We start from the raw sequence: 14,811 nt of genomic DNA on the forward strand, positions 1-14,811 counted from the left end.
GCAGGGCTTGACTACCATAATAAGGGTAAAACCAAGTCACAACATTCTCTAGGACAAATTTTCTAGGACACTTTTCCCATTTGATTATTGCCTAGTGTACAATATGGCTGATGATGTGCCTATAATTTTTTATTGGCGGAAACTTAGCTAAACTGCAGCTTAATTCCATCAAAAATTTGCAAATGCGTTCGGAGATGGTGCTCTGTCCCTTCTGACAGTTTTAGCGTCCCACAAAAGGTCCTCAAACCAATTTCATAGACGAGAAATTGATGGCATTTTTCTTTTTTTTTTAATTGTTTATTTGTAGAGGTTTTGGGTCTTTGAGACCTCATTCGCCTCTATGGCATTTTTCTGTGAGGATGTATGCCAAACGGATGTATGCCAAAGATAAGTCTCCTACAAAGCAAGTGGTCACGTGCCAAGCTATAGACTAACAGAACCTTGTCCTGTTCAGAATATTACGAGTTCTGTTCGATAGTAACAGTAATGGTTGGCTTAGTAATTTCCTTTTTCGATCGGATTTTTCCCATCGACTTTTTCCAGATAAATGGCATATAGTCCAAGGCACGAAGATTTAAGAGACTTTTTTAAATAAATCAGTAAGATTAAATAAACTTTTAAGGAAAAACATCATAACTTTGCTGCGCACCTAATGACACATTGCATATATTCAGGCGTGCACATACATCCAACACATCCTTGAGGGCTACGGGAGCAAATGTAGTAAACCAATTCCAACCCGGTTAATAAAAACTTACAAATCGATCCTTATGAGTGTTGAGACTACGTAAATTGCAATAAGGTAGCATTTTTGTGTAGAGCTGAAGAATCTGATAGGATATATCTGTAAATCGAAAATTAAAACAAAAATGCATATTAATATCCTAATAGAGAGTGATCCTTATATATTGCATACATCTAGGCGCTCCCTAGACGCATAAATACTTACCAAGTTCCTACGACCACGTGCTTTCCAAAAGTCAACCTTTCACTATGGGAATTTGAAGAAACAGGCGATCTGTAAAAGAAGAAATTAGACATAAAAATCATAGTAAAAAATTAAATGTTCATCTCTCTAAGAAAGTTATTCCAAGTAGAGCCTAAAGTCAAAAACAATCTTGCTCCTGCTCAATGTCCATAGTGGGCCATAAGGTATAAAAATGATTTAAAACACTATTAAGCATTACGATTATGACATCCACCATAATCCATAATAAGTTTTGCGACGTTTTTGCTTCCAGCTAAAATTGCAAAACACCATCTGGGAGTTCCCACTGAGTTAAGGCACTCTTCGCTCCAAACAATTTGCCATATTTGCCCTCCCCCCCATGTGCGTATCTGTCACCATGGGAAGGCTAGACGAGGAGGACTGTAGAAAGAAAAGACAGACAGAACCCGATCGACATTAATTGGCACATAAATTTGGCACCTGTTTGACGCCGTTTTAAGTAACATCTTTTGGCGATTCTCTCGCCACTCGTTCTCGCAACTTCCATGAGAAGGCATTACGGCCGGTGCACCGAGCGCCGAAGAAAACAAAATAACCGGTATGGATGAAAATTCGTGACGGTGTTGTCTCATTCCTTAGGGTTGTTTCATTATGCATGATAATGCTCACCGTCGAATCTTTCCACCTTCCAGCAAAAAGATCAAACAGACAGGATTATGGGACGGAGACTCTATGTTTTTTTTTTTTGGCGAAGAGACATTTGCCGCTTGACGGTTTTCCCATCATATAACCCGTTCACTTTTGATCAGGAACTTCTTTCTTTGGCTGTTTTTTTGTCGGTATCGGTATCTTTCCACTATCGGCCAGCTTATTTCTACCCACGGTTTTGATTCCCATTCCAGATGAACATCAGCCAGCAGGAGTACGAAACCAAGTATGCCGAATATTTGGACCGTGTCAACCGTCGCCAGCAATCGCTGTCCTCCGGCCACACCGAGGACGGATGGTACGAGCAGCGACAGCTCTTCAGCTTTCCCGGCACAGGTGAGTGAATGGCGTCGTTCAAGAAGCGCAAGTGGGAAAAAAAGGGAATCCCCTCGGCTGACAGCTTTATGCACGCTAAAGGAGCAATAGGAGAAAATTCGAAAATATGGCGGTCGGCCCAAGAGCGGTCGCGCCATCCCCATTTATTTGCTTTGGATGGCCCCTTTTTTTCTGCCGTGTGCCGAGGATTCGTCCTTCAGGGTCAAGGTCAGGAAGATGCTCCAAAAATCTGCTCTCTCTCTGCCTGATAAAATGGCATCGGCCCCAAGCGACCCATTGACCGGGCCGTGGGTATGACGCGAAGTGAAACATTAATGGTACATAAATTGTAGGATTTTCTTTTCCGTTCCGTTATGGAATTAGCATAGGCCGTACCTTTGATGGGTGTTATGATTTTGACTCACCCTTAAATTCTCGTGCAAGCATTAATGCTTCATAGCGAACTTTTAAGCACGCGGATGCTGCTGGAGATGGAATTCTAAGGCCATCATTAAATTATGGAGCGATTAAAACTCGATCAAGTCATTTGAATAATCCCTCAAGACAGGCGAGGTGCTTATCGCACACTCTTCATTAAGTCTTGGGGCTCCGTAAAGCAAGAGCCAAATAAACCACGCGACCTACATATCCAGTTCCATTACTAACGAAAGCATGATGCTCCTTCTCCGACGCTTCCACTCCACTTCCAGATCATGCGCTCAACCATCGAAATCTGCGCCGCAAGCGTTCACTGAACAACGACTTCGATCTCGTCTACATCCGGTTCGATATACCGATGCGCAATGCCAGTACGGGTGAGATGACGGGCTTCCAGTCGCCGTCGCTCTACCACGACCCAAACCCCGACGATGATGGCGAGGAGTCGTCCGTGGTCGGCGATAATCCTACCAATGCGCTCCAGCATACCCTCGAGCACCACGGTGGCCGGTCGCGGCAGTCGCTGTCCGAGTTGCCGCCCATCTCGCCCGAGAACATTGAAGAGTCGTCGTTGAACATCATGCTAACCAGAAGACAAAACAGCGCACGCAGCACAAACGCGCACAGTAAACAACAACATCACTCGCAGCAGGCGCATCAAGTTCAACAGCCGCCAGTCCAACACACCCCCGCCCAGCTTCACCAACATCAGCTGCAGGCTCACGGCCATCGGCGGAAGGGACGGGTACGGTTCAAGCAGCAGCAGCATCAGCAGCAACAGCACCAACAACTTCACCAGCAGCAGCACCAGCATCCGCATATGTCCGGCCGAACGGTGACGGTGCACGTGTACCAGCTAGTGGAGCCGTACGAGCGCCACTTCCTAACCTCCAAGACGATAGCCGTCCAGGAGATCCCACCGAACGGGAGCCGCTGGTATCAGCTACCGCTCGAGGAAGCCGTGCGCACCTGGCTCGATGGATCGCGCAAGAATCTTGGCCTGGAGCTGTACTGCGAAGGATGCCACGCACACGACGTACACCTCGTACACGACTCATCGCCCTACTTTCGCAGCTACGAAGAAACCCCAGTCCTGAACGTAGTCGGCCGACTGGTGCAGCGGGAGAAACGCTCCAAGCTGCAGCGCTATCGGCCCCAGATGCGGGACTACCTGTCGCCACCGAAAACGACTGCCTGCACCACCGGCAACAAGCGTTGCTGTCGGCATCCACTGTTGGTGGACTTCCGCGACATTGAGGGGTTCGATTTTATCATCCAGCCGAAGATCTTCGACGCCGGGTTCTGTCGGGGCCGCTGTCCGACCAAGTTTAATCCGGCGACGCACCACGCACTGCTGCAGAGTTTGCTGCACGAACACATCAAGTACGATGTGCCGAAACCGTGCTGTGCACCGTCCAGCCTCGACCACATCGATGTGTTGCACGCGGACCCGAAGAACCCGCAACGGCTGAAGGTGTCCACGTGGCACAATATGCGCGTGCTCGAGTGTGCCTGCTCGTGATGGAAATGGTCCAGCAGGCAGGCAAGCAAGACCAGAGGAACGCATTTATCTCCAATGTAAACGAAAGTATTATCCGACTAGAGCGGGCCCCAGGGTATCAGGACATGGTGTAAGGCTATCCGTCGTACGGGACAAAGGGCAGCTACTACTAGAACTACCATTACTACTACTAACACTTCCTGTGCGTTTAGGTGTTTTGTATATTGCTCCCAACATTCAAAAATGGCCAGGTCGTCTCCAGAGTTCTTCGCTGAAGATGTGAAACGGGTTCCGCTACTGGATACTGGATGCAGATCTAGAAATGGGAGAGTGAATGAGATAATATACATGTAGCATATAGGTGTATTTGTTTAGTGCAGAGAAAAGTGCAAACTCACAGATTTAGGCAAACAGTAGTAGCCAGTAGAACCGAGAGAGGGACAGAGAGAACCGCCGTGGTCGTGGACATCCTCGATGGAAGATGTCGTCTGCAGATGATGTTTTAATTTTATTTATTTATTTATTCGTACGCGCGCGCGGATGCATACAAGCAATCGTCGGTACAAAATAATTCACTCGGGATTCGCAGGGAGAAAGAGAGAGAGAGAGAGAGAGAGAGAGAGAGAGAGAGAGAGAGAGAGAGAGAGAGTACTCCCGTAGTGTGTTTGTAAATATATGTATGTATGTATGGATGGATGTATTATGGGTATACAATGCTAATGGGCGATGGGTGGTGCAGCCTCCTGCTCCTGTCGACCTGTTTAATCGAGCTAATTTCTTTTTCCACGTTTGTATCCTATTCTGTCCGCTCTCTGTCTTGTTCTTATCAGATCACTATTCCTCTTTTATAACTTTTTTTTATACTAAACGCATTTTTTAGATGAACAAACGGGGGCTTAATTTAAATTTCCGTATTGCTTTTATGTCTTGCAAGCTAGTTTTTGTTTTCAAATCACACCCCGCCAATAGGGCACCAAAGTTAGAGGGAGATTGTTACTAATAGCAAAAGACCTCCCCATTCTAGTAGCAGCGATAGCTAGCAGATGCTAACCCCCTACTTACCAAAGGTAGTCGAAGATGTCCGGTTCAGGGAACTTTGTCTGTAAACCGTTGCAGTGGCAGTGGCGTATCAAGTATCAAGTTGAGAGGATGATGTGAAGACCCTTTGTACTGTATTTGTAAACTTTGGAGCACTTTGGACAACAAGACCACTTGCATGAGAAAGTTTTGGGTCTGATGGTGGACAAGTCTCTTGGGAAGACCACTTTCATTCGCCGGCTAGGTCCGACTAAACTATATGGTTTCTTAATTGTCCAGTCTCCTTGGATGATGTAGACCTTTGTCCATCGAGGATCTTTGGAAGATAAGACCTCTTCGATGATAAAGTCCTAGGAATATCTTCCTTAGTGGACTAGAGCCCTTTGATGACATGAATGTTTGATCGACAAGTTTCAATGGGCTAAGAAGCTCCTTAGATGGCGAGGATCGCTGGTCGACGAGGTTCTTTAGTAGACAAGACCATTTGGACGACAAGATGCCTTCCCTTGAAAGATGAGGCCCGCAAAGATAATTAACCGACGAGAGTTCTTGGTCGACGAGGTCCCTTGGATGATAAAGTCGTTTGGATTACGAAGTATTTTGAATGCTCAGGCTCCTTGGACGACGAAACTCCTTGGATGAAAATGATGTTTAGTCGACGAGATTCCTAGGATGACAAGATCCCTTGTTTATTGGTTACTGGTTCCTTGAACCTTTGGGTCCTTGATTCCTTGGTCGACGAGGCCCTTTCGATGATCCTTGGACGACAAAGGCCTTTTCATTTTCCCATTATACCCACCATTAAAACCCGCCACTAATTACCAACCATTACTCACTCACTACATCCACGAGACACATTGCTGATGGCATTCAAACGCAGCACAGGCAGCCAGACCGGCTTGATTTTTAAAGCCTTAAGATACGTTATAGTTTTTTTTTGCGATATCATACACCCAAACACACACTGTACATAGATAAATAATGTATATGCTAGCATCGTTCGCTAACTGCGAGACTCGTTCCTACCCTACAGAAGAAGCGCAATGTGCTGATAGTGTCCTATTTATTGAATCTTCATATACCCGCCGCTTAGTGTACACCACCGGTGCACCGATTGCACGACCATGCACATATTACCTGTCGCGCTTACAAAGTTTTACAACAGCAACAATAAAAGCTACAAACGAACGCGAAACGAACGACCGTACAACCGAGACCGAGGGGTTATTTCATTGTTAAACTCTAACGAAACGAAAATGTTAAATGTTTCTGTTCCCATCACGAATTCGAATGCAAACAAAACATAATCTTACGAACGAAAGGCAAGGTGAAGAAATTAAACGACAACAGCAAAGCGGCTGTTCAAAATTCTGTCCTGTAAATTGAATGTCTATCGGCTTTGAATGACGTTACTTGAATGGCATACAGTTTGGCAATACAATTTAGTAAATAAACGTACAAAAGCTACCCCAATGGTGGTTATGAATGTTATGATTTTGCGTATCCGAAATACTACCTGTACATCATAATACTAGGCGACTCCATCGTTCGATAGAAGGGTAAAACAATCTTTATACTATGCTTTTAAAAATTCAAACTATCGAAAAACCTTTGAATATTTCAATCAAAACTCAATCTTCGATTTTAAGTAAGTCTTTTGCTGTATTAAACCGCAGGAGAATGTTTCTTACCGATCTACGACCACGTGGAGCGTTTCAATATTCAACGGCGAATATAAGGTAGAGTTTTTTCACCGGGATGACATATCTGACATTTCAACACAAGCTGTCAACGCTCGTGCTCTCCCGAAGTTTGGCAACCGCCTGTTCGTCGACCGGGCTGATGACAACATAAATAAATATAAAAAAACAACCACCAAAAATTACAAATTGCATTTCTAAAAGCACACATTTTCACTGTAAAACCTGCACTTTAAAGTAATTTTAGGCTAAGAACGTTAAAATGCCGCTTTACGATACAATGCTGCAAGAAAAACCGGCCATCGTGCTGGAAATCGGTACCGCACTGACCAAGTAAGTATAGCAAGCACCGATATGCACCTGTGTTTCTATTCAATATATTAACGCAATTGTTGCCTTCACCTTTCCCCAAGATTGGGCTTTGGCGGTGAACCGTACCCGCGCAGCATTATTCCATCGGAGGTGCTCGATCATGAGGCAAAAAATGCCGGGCAAACGACCCCGAACCGGAAGCTGTTCGACTACACCAACGAGGTGGAGCTGTACGATTGGTTGGTCGAGTTTTTAAGGACGGTTTTCTTCAAGTACGTGCTCGTCAGCCCAAAGGATCGCAAAGTGGTGATAGTTGAGTCGGTGCTCTGTCCGACCATCATCAAGGAAAAGTTGGCCCGCGCCCTGTTCTGCCACTTTGACGTATCGTCCGTGTTCTTCGTACCGACGCACCTGGTCGTACTGGCAACGTTAGCGGTCGAAACGGCACTGGTCGTCGATATCGGATACAAGGAAGCGGTCGTTGTGCCGGTGTTCTGTGGCGTGCAGGCACTGTACGCAGCGGAAGCCCAACCACTAGCAGCTGAAAGCGTGCACAACGAAATCCGAAGACAGCTGCTGGAGAACGGCGTGGACGCGAAGCTACTAACCGAATCGACCGTAGAGGACATTAAGATACGCACTTGCTTCGTAACGACCGCCGAAAGGGCGGCAAAATATCGGCAACCCGGAGAAGCAACGATTCAACCCTGTCCCGATGTAGATTACCCAGCGAAAGGCGATGCGATAGTGAAGGTATCTGGCCGATTGCGTGAAACCGCCTACGAAGTAATGTTCCCGGAGGATAACGACCGGCTCGGCCTTCCGTACATCATCCTGAACGCTATTCTCAAGTGTCCACGGGACACACGCGTCCCACTCGCAAACAATCTCGTCCTGATCGGTGGTTCCACGATGGTGCAAGGTTTAACCGCACGGTTGAAAGCGGAACTGTTGGCCCTGCTGAAATCGGACCTGTACAAAGATCGACTGTTTGTTCAGACGTTTAAGTTTCACAAAGCACCGGCCGAAGCTAACTTTACCGCCTGGCTCGGTGGATCGATATACGGCGCGACGGATCTCGTGCTCACCAAATCCATCTCCCGGGAGGCGTACATCAAGAATCAAACCATTCCCGACTTTACCAACTATGAGGAATCGCGTGCCGCACCGATGCGTGGCTGACGGCAGAAGGGCAAGGGTGCGGGGGGGACGCGTGGCCATGCGGCGAGTGGTAGTGGCGGTGTAGCCATTAAGTGAGAAATATTTATATTTAATCTAATTACACTCCCTCCCGGCGGCGTACTGTGGCTTGAGAGGATGATGCACTATACTAATTGAATATAATTTATCGTAATAAAACAAAAGTTACTTACACTCATGTAAACTTGTGCACGGTACTTATTGAACTGCGTTTAAATGTACCACAAAGAAAACTGATCCACAACTTCGGTTTCCGGTGCAAGGGATCTTACAGCAGCCAAGAGGTTAAGGTTAAATACGAATTGGAAGCGATTTTTCAAAGGCTGCTATGCTTGCCCTGATTTATCGAAGCAAAATTACATCCGGTTGCCAATGACGATGCAGTACAGCAATTCAGCAGAGGAATTCGGCTTCCTGCTCCTGGAGTGCTGGAACCAAGAAAACCAATTGTAATTGCGTTTATAATTTTACCTTTTAATTTAATTCTCTGTGTTTTGTGCGTGTTTTTCTTCTGTTTGTGCCTGTCACATAACCTCTAATCAATATCAGCTGAGAGCTGAGACAACATTCCATTACACACCCCTTCATAAAAAAAAGTCTCTTCCTCTTCCCTCAGGAGGGTCTTCTGGGTGAGTAAGAAGCCTGAATAACACACAACTGGAAAGTCAAGGCCCCACCTACCGGAAGGAAGATCCGAGCGAGATTCGATACCCGATGCGCCCTGTCCTGAGAGCATCCCGGCATTGCCACCGCCGCTCAACATCCGGACCGCGTCACAGGAACATTCGCACGCACATAATCCCAGCAAATAAAGCGGTTTTCCATTAAATTTCGACCATGATTACATAAAATTGCATCACAGCCCGCTGTAATATTATGTTGCCGAAATTGCGCCCCACAAGTTTGCCGTCACACGACACGTTTGTGACTCTTTCTTTTTTCTTACGGCATCTATTTTTACCATTCCGAGACGATGACGGTAGCGCATGTAGCAGCAAACAGTGCGCCTCTAATGAACATTGCGATGATGAGAAAACAGCTTCCAAATTACTTAATATTCGCACTCGCAGAAGAAAAATGTAAACATTACCCAGCGTCCTCCATAGAACAGCATTTCGGATGCACCGGATCTCCACATCCACCCTCACCCCCCTTTTTCCTTCCTCCCCCCCCCCCACCCACGCCCAATCAATACAAGGAAATTACTGAAACGACAAACTCTGTTATCGATTACGTGTATTTTCGAGCGAATTTAAAACAACAACCCACCCGGTTCCGTCCCCATGCATGTATCACAAACGGGGCTAAGCACTAGAGCGTGTAGCGGTTGTTGTTGTTGTTGTTGCTGCTGCTGCTACTACTTCCGGCTGTGAACACACACGTAGAACCATTTTCCGAATATTCAGATCGTGAAAAGGCGCTTCCGCTCGTCGATTGTGTCGTTAGTTGTTCTTCGATTCGATTTGCTGCTGCTGTTTTTTTGCTTACCTTTTTAATTTTTTTTCCCCCTTTTTAACGATTATGACCCGGAATGAGGTGACCGGTGCAAGATCCGCTGCGATTGGATGGTAGTTTTTGGGAGGAGATGCATTGCGGGATCTCGCACAGGGCAGCTCCTTCCGCCGTTCACTGGTGGTGGGTGGCAGTCCCTGGTAGAAGCGCACGTTAGAAATTAAAAGCAGCCAGCTCGTTCGCGGTCGGTGTTCCCGTCGTGGTGGTTAATGATCATCCATGGTGGTGTGTGTGGTTGTTTCGTATCCGCGTGTTCGATTTTCACTGTTGTTATTGTTGTTGCGGGAGTTTATCTGGTCTGGTCACAAAACATCATTCTCTTCTCTAAGTAAAATCTAACGGCCAGTTTTCGCGTGCGGGTACTCTCTCTCTCTCTCTCTTCCGCTAGCCGCTATATATGCTCACGAATGGCAGGGTATGTGGTGTTGTGGTGGTTTGCCGTTCGGAAAGCTCGAAAAAAGTGGCAGCGATCGGGCGCTTAGGCAGCTTCCTTAGCCAGACGCTCCGCCTTCTCGACGACCTCCTCGATCGGGCCGACCATGTAGAAGGCGACCTCCGGCAGATGGTCGAGCTCACCGTTCAGGATCTTGGTGAAGCCCTTGATCGTTTCCTCGAGCGGCACCAGCTTACCGGCGTGACCGGTGAACACCTCAGCAACCTGGAAGGGCTGCGACAGGAAACGCTGGATCTTGCGCGCACGGGCGACGGTCAGCTTGTCCTCCTCGGACAACTCATCCATACCCAGGATGGCAATGATGTCCTGGAGCGACTTGTAGTCCTGCAGGATCTTCTGCACGCCACGGGCAATGTTGTAGTGCTCGGCGCCGATAATGTTCGGGTCCATGATACGCGAGGTCGAATCCAGCGGATCGACAGCCGGGTAGATGCCCAGCTCGGCGATGGCACGCGACAGCACAGTGGTGGCGTCCAAGTGAGCGAAGGTGGTGGCCGGAGCCGGATCGGTCAGATCGTCAGCCGGCACGTAGATGGCCTGCACCGACGTAATCGAACCCTTCTTCGTCGTGGTAATGCGCTCCTGCATGCTACCCATGTCCGTGGCCAGCGTGGGCTGGTAACCGACAGCGGACGGGATACGGCCCAGCAGGGCAGACACCTCCGAACCGGCCTGGGTGAAGCGGAAAATGTTGTCGATGAAGAGCAGCACATCCTGTCCCTCCTGGTCACGGAAGTACTCGGCGACGGTCAGTCCGGTCAGGGCGACACGAGCGCGGGCGCCGGGCGGCTCGTTCATCTGACCGTACACCAGCGCGACCTTGGACGACTTGTCCTTCAGCGAGATGACACCTCCCTCAATCATCTCGTTGTACAGATCGTTACCCTCGCGGGTACGCTCGCCGACACCGGCAAACACGGAGTAACCACCGTGCGCCTTGGCGACGTTGTTGATCAGCTCCATAATCAGTACGGTCTTGCCGACACCGGCACCACCGAACAGACCGATCTTGCCACCCTTCGCGTACGGGGCCAGCAGATCCACCACCTTGATGCCCGTCACCAGAATCTCCTGCTCGACGCTCATCTCGATGAACTCGGGCGCTTCGGCGTGAATCGGAGCGGACAGGTTGGTGTTGATCGGACCGCGCTCATCGATCGGCTCTCCGATCACGTTGATGATGCGACCGAGCGTTTCCGCACCGACCGGAATACGGATGGGCGAGCCGGTGTCGAGCACGCGCTGGCCACGCACCAAACCCTCCGTACCGTCCATGGCAATGGTGCGCACGGTGTTCTCACCCAGATGTTGCGCAACCTCCAGCACCAGCCGGGCGCTGCGGCCCTGCACCTCCAGCGCGTTCAGAATCGGGGGCAGCTGCTCGTCGAACTGCACGTCCACGACGGCACCGATGACGGCCACAATCTTGCCCTGTGCACCGGCGGCAGCATTTGCCGCTGCCTTGGCCGCGTACGACCGGGCCATAATCTGGTCGGCCCGGATCGCCGCGGTCATGAGCGTTTTCATCGAGGAAAACATCTCTTTTCTCGAATGTCACACCCGGATTTGTGTGATGTTTTCTCGGTTTCCGCTGTTTTCGAAACGGGCGGCTGCAAAAAAAAACGGAACAAAACGCTGGAAATCAGTACCGAAAAACTGCCGCACACACACGGGTTATCTAACAAGATGGTGGCCGGGATGGGAAAAAAGTTGGTTATGTAAAACCTAACCTGCCTTTGGGAAGCGACGTACCTACTCGAAGAAAATTAAAAGAGAGAATAAGGAAAGAAATGGATTCGACCACCAATCGGTATAAACGTCATCGCCGAAGCGCGAGCCGATGTCGGACCCGAACGGTGCACGAAGCTGCCAGTTTGAAGTCGAATTATTATTGCACTTTCGGAAATGGTTCGAATCGAATCGAACATGCCACGAACGTTAGTACACGAACGTAAATACACTTTTTTGTTGCCATTTAACTGTTTGAAGTAAAACTTTATTATTTTTCAGTGAAAATTAACAAACAAACTGGATTTTAAATAAATTTTTATCGAAAAAATTTGCTCAAACTTCATTTGCAGCATTCAAACGGCATATGTAAACATCGTCACAAATGTCATTCAAAGTAAATCGAAAAAGAAAAAAAAATTGAAATCCTGAAAAGGTAAACAAATCGGACATTTTTAAAGACCGAGCAAGTTCAAAATATTTATTTGCACGTGATTTACGCCAACAAACTGTCCCTCGGTATTGGTAGACAACAGAAAAGCGATGTTTTTCGGCCGACTGTCACGCGTGTTGCAAGCAGGAAGCAAGCTTGCCACCCCATTAAAATGTTACCAACCCAGAACGATCGCTTCGCCGAGGATACCATGCCGGCCGGCTAGCAACATGAACGGAGGAGGAGCACTGTTTCAAATATCGGATGATAAAATACAGAAATATTTGGAACGGCTGCGCCTGGAATATTACGCCCTGAAGGTACAGGAACAACGCACCCGGAAGGATATTCAGCGCATGTTGCTGCTTTCGAACGTGGTGGAGATGTACGAACAGCGCAAGATAATCGTGGACAATCTGCAGTCGCTCAAGGAGCTGAAGGACGATAAGGACGATGAGATGGTGCAGCTGCTGAAGGAAGAGCATGAAGCGTATGGGAGCATCCTGACGCGGCTGGACAACGAAATACTGAACGGCATTCTATCGATGGACGATGAGGAAGATTACGGATCGCTTATAATGGAGGTGACGGCGGGTGTTGGTGGACAGGAAGCGATGCTTTTTGCCCGCGAGCTGTTTGACATGTACTGCGGGTACGTGGAGTATAAAGGGTGGGAGATTGAGATGCTCCAAACGGAAGATACGGACATTGGGGGCACGAGACACGCGACCACAATCATCAGCGGACCGGATGCGTATCGCAACCTGAAGCACGAGGGAGGCGTCCATCGGGTGCAACGCATCCCGGCCACAGAGAAATCGGGACGCATTCATACCAGCACCGTTACTGTGTCCATCATTCCCCGGCCGGATGATTTTCAGGTGGATCTGAAAGATAAAGACTTGAAGATTGAAACGAAACGTGCTAGTGGCGCCGGGGGACAGCACGTGAACACGACGGACAGTGCCGTGCGCATTGTGCACATCCCAACTGGCATAGCCGTCGAGTGTCAGACTGAGCGATCGCAGCAGAAAAATCGGGAAATCGCCAAGGAAAAGCTGCTCGCGAAGCTTACGCAGATAGAGCTAGAAGCACGGTTTAGCAGTACGCAAGCGCTCAAAAAATCACAAGTCGGCCAAAGCCTACGCAACGAGAAGATTCGTACGTACAACTACAACCAGGACCGCATTACGGACCACCGAATAGAGGGTGGAACCGCGCACAACCTGAAGGGCTTCCTGGAGGGTGGCGAACAGCTGGATGAGCTGATTGAAAAGCTGCGACGCTCGCAGCGCCGGAAGCAGCTAATGGACATTATTAATCGAGAGTGTTAGCGGTGTACCAACCCCTAGTCGCGTTGTTGAAGTAGAATACAAATAAACTAATTCAAATGGCATGGCCAATTGCACATGTGCTTTGTGTGTTTGTAGGTGTTTATTTACTAACGTGACCCCATCCGCCTGCCTGGCCCAGGTACGTTACGTGCTCCCGGACGGTTCGATCGATAACGTTCTGCACCTCGCGGCATCCTTTCAGCGCAGTCTCCAGCACCTTCGGCAGATGATCCAGATGGAACCGTTGGGACATTTCCATGAAGGCGATTTTTCCACTGCTCGGTAGCGATGCGACCGTCAGCGTTGGTCCACCGCTCGTTTCCTCCAGATGGGACACATCCATCAGCGGCACATTTCCATTCGCGAGCGATGCCGTACACGCACAAACGTACTCCTTCAAACATATGCCCGCATCAACGAGCGCAAGGGTGGCCGCATTTACCGATGCACAGTAATTGCCTCCGTCAGCCTGCAGCACCTCTATGTACACATCGATCTGTGACCGTGGGTAGAGCTCCATTTTGATCGATGCGCTTAACGCTTGCTTCAGGTGAATCGTCATTTCTTGTGATTTTCTATCCCCCCGAGGTCGCTTCTTCCGCTCGCCGGTAGAAAACGTTGCCATACTGTACTGGCAGTTGACGATAACCTCGTCAAAGTTGCCCTTCTTCGAGGCAGCCTGATGTGGACCGTACACCGCTGCCAGGACCTTTGTGTTGCCTTGCTCGACGTACGCGCTGCCGTCCGGTTGACTAAACACACCCATTTTACACTTTATTTGGCGCAGTTCGTTTGCCCGACGGCCATCCAACCGGAGGCCCTGATCGGAGAGCAGTTCCATCGTTCCAGGTGGTAAGGGTTAAGGCGCACCACGAAGAAACCCGACCGGCGTTGTCCGCGCGGCAATGTGTATTATTTATTTGTTTACGTGCCTTTGACAGCTCGCCAGTGCCGCATGGGTTGGGCACAGTGGGCTAAATGTCAAATGAAAGCTGGTCAAAATTTTAATAGTGCTCAAATAAACATTTCATCGATTTCAGTAAATTCGGTTAGGCTATTTGCTCTTTCCTAAAAGTATAACCCGTTCGTGGAGCAATTTATAATAAATAGAAGTGTAAAAAAATGTAAATAATTGAGATAGGATCGTAGCAACCTTTCGTTGAGCATGAACATGCAGTTGCGTTTGAAA

General features: G+C 48.5%; 5 protein-coding genes and 1 long non-coding RNA gene across 12 annotated transcripts in view; 3 read left to right on the top strand and 3 right to left on the bottom strand.

Moving 5' to 3' along the window:
- Positions 1 to 6,422, top strand: part of LOC118503954 (bone morphogenetic protein 5-like) — a 34,761-nt gene extending 28,339 nt beyond the window's left edge. For all 3 annotated transcript variants that reach the window (XM_036037839.1, XM_036037840.1, XM_036037842.1), the window contains exons 3-4: positions 1,852 to 1,993; positions 2,683 to 6,422. In XM_036037839.1, coding sequence (XP_035893732.1) covers positions 1,852 to 1,993; positions 2,683 to 3,932 — 1,392 coding nt within the window. In that variant the 3' untranslated portion in view covers positions 3,933 to 6,422. The remainder of the gene's footprint in view (positions 1 to 1,851; positions 1,994 to 2,682) is intronic.
- LOC118503957 lies at positions 605 to 9,290 on the bottom strand. Its single transcript, XR_004905233.1, has 4 exons — positions 8,843 to 9,290; positions 8,335 to 8,589; positions 950 to 1,018; positions 605 to 844 (listed from the first exon to the last, which is right to left on the bottom strand). It is a non-coding gene; the product is annotated as an uncharacterized LOC118503957 (long non-coding RNA).
- Positions 6,761 to 8,345, top strand: LOC118503955 (actin-related protein 10). The gene is made up of 2 exons (XM_036037843.1): positions 6,761 to 6,982; positions 7,063 to 8,345. Exons 1-2 carry the CDS (start codon positions 6,912 to 6,914, stop codon positions 8,141 to 8,143), a joined length of 1,152 nt encoding a protein of 383 aa, XP_035893736.1. The 5' UTR covers positions 6,761 to 6,911; the 3' UTR covers positions 8,144 to 8,345.
- A 73-nt stretch (positions 9,291 to 9,363) lies between the features above and the next one.
- On the bottom strand, positions 9,364 to 11,978 carry LOC118503968 (ATP synthase subunit beta, mitochondrial-like). Of its 5 annotated transcripts, none has more exons than XM_036037887.1 (2): positions 11,858 to 11,978; positions 9,364 to 11,737 (listed from the first exon to the last, which is right to left on the bottom strand). In XM_036037887.1, exon 2 carries the CDS (start codon positions 11,664 to 11,666, stop codon positions 10,152 to 10,154), a length of 1,515 nt encoding a protein of 504 aa, XP_035893780.1. In that variant the 5' UTR covers positions 11,667 to 11,737; positions 11,858 to 11,978; the 3' UTR covers positions 9,364 to 10,151. The 5 variants fall into 5 exon arrangements, with proteins under 5 accessions (XP_035893780.1, XP_035893781.1, XP_035893784.1 ...); XM_036037888.1 differs by having other exon boundaries at positions 11,880 to 11,961; XM_036037891.1 differs by having other exon boundaries at positions 11,884 to 11,902.
- A 288-nt stretch (positions 11,979 to 12,266) lies between these two features.
- Positions 12,267 to 13,701, top strand: LOC118503978 (peptide chain release factor 1-like, mitochondrial). The gene has a single exon (XM_036037913.1). The coding sequence runs from the start codon at positions 12,399 to 12,401 to the stop codon at positions 13,620 to 13,622; it is 1,224 nt and encodes a 407-aa protein (XP_035893806.1). The 5' UTR covers positions 12,267 to 12,398; the 3' UTR covers positions 13,623 to 13,701.
- On the bottom strand, positions 13,699 to 14,553 carry LOC118503988 (exosome complex component RRP41). Its single transcript, XM_036037936.1, has one exon. The coding sequence runs from the start codon at positions 14,461 to 14,463 to the stop codon at positions 13,723 to 13,725; it is 741 nt and encodes a 246-aa protein (XP_035893829.1). The 5' UTR covers positions 14,464 to 14,553; the 3' UTR covers positions 13,699 to 13,722.
- Positions 14,554 to 14,811: the final 258 nt, after the last annotated feature.

Source organism: Anopheles stephensi, chromosome 2 (genome assembly GCF_013141755.1).
Source record: "Anopheles stephensi strain Indian chromosome 2, UCI_ANSTEP_V1.0, whole genome shotgun sequence".
NCBI lineage: Eukaryota > Metazoa > Arthropoda > Insecta > Diptera > Culicidae > Anopheles > Anopheles stephensi.

Excerpts from the sequence above, each read along its gene's own strand:
- LOC118503955 (XM_036037843.1), top strand. The coding sequence starts at position 6,912 with ATGCCGCTTTACGATACAATGCTGCAAGAAAAACCGGCCATCGTGCTG. Across the intron at positions 6,983-7,062 it reads ATCGGTACCGCACTGACCAA|ATTGGGCTTTGGCGGTGAAC; the intron begins GTAAGTATAGCA and ends CCTTTCCCCAAG.
- LOC118503968 (XM_036037887.1), bottom strand. The coding sequence starts at position 11,666 with ATGTTTTCCTCGATGAAAACGCTCATGACCGCGGCGATCCGGGCCGAC.
- LOC118503978 (XM_036037913.1), top strand. The coding sequence starts at position 12,399 with ATGTTTTTCGGCCGACTGTCACGCGTGTTGCAAGCAGGAAGCAAGCTT.
- LOC118503988 (XM_036037936.1), bottom strand. The coding sequence starts at position 14,463 with ATGGAACTGCTCTCCGATCAGGGCCTCCGGTTGGATGGCCGTCGGGCA.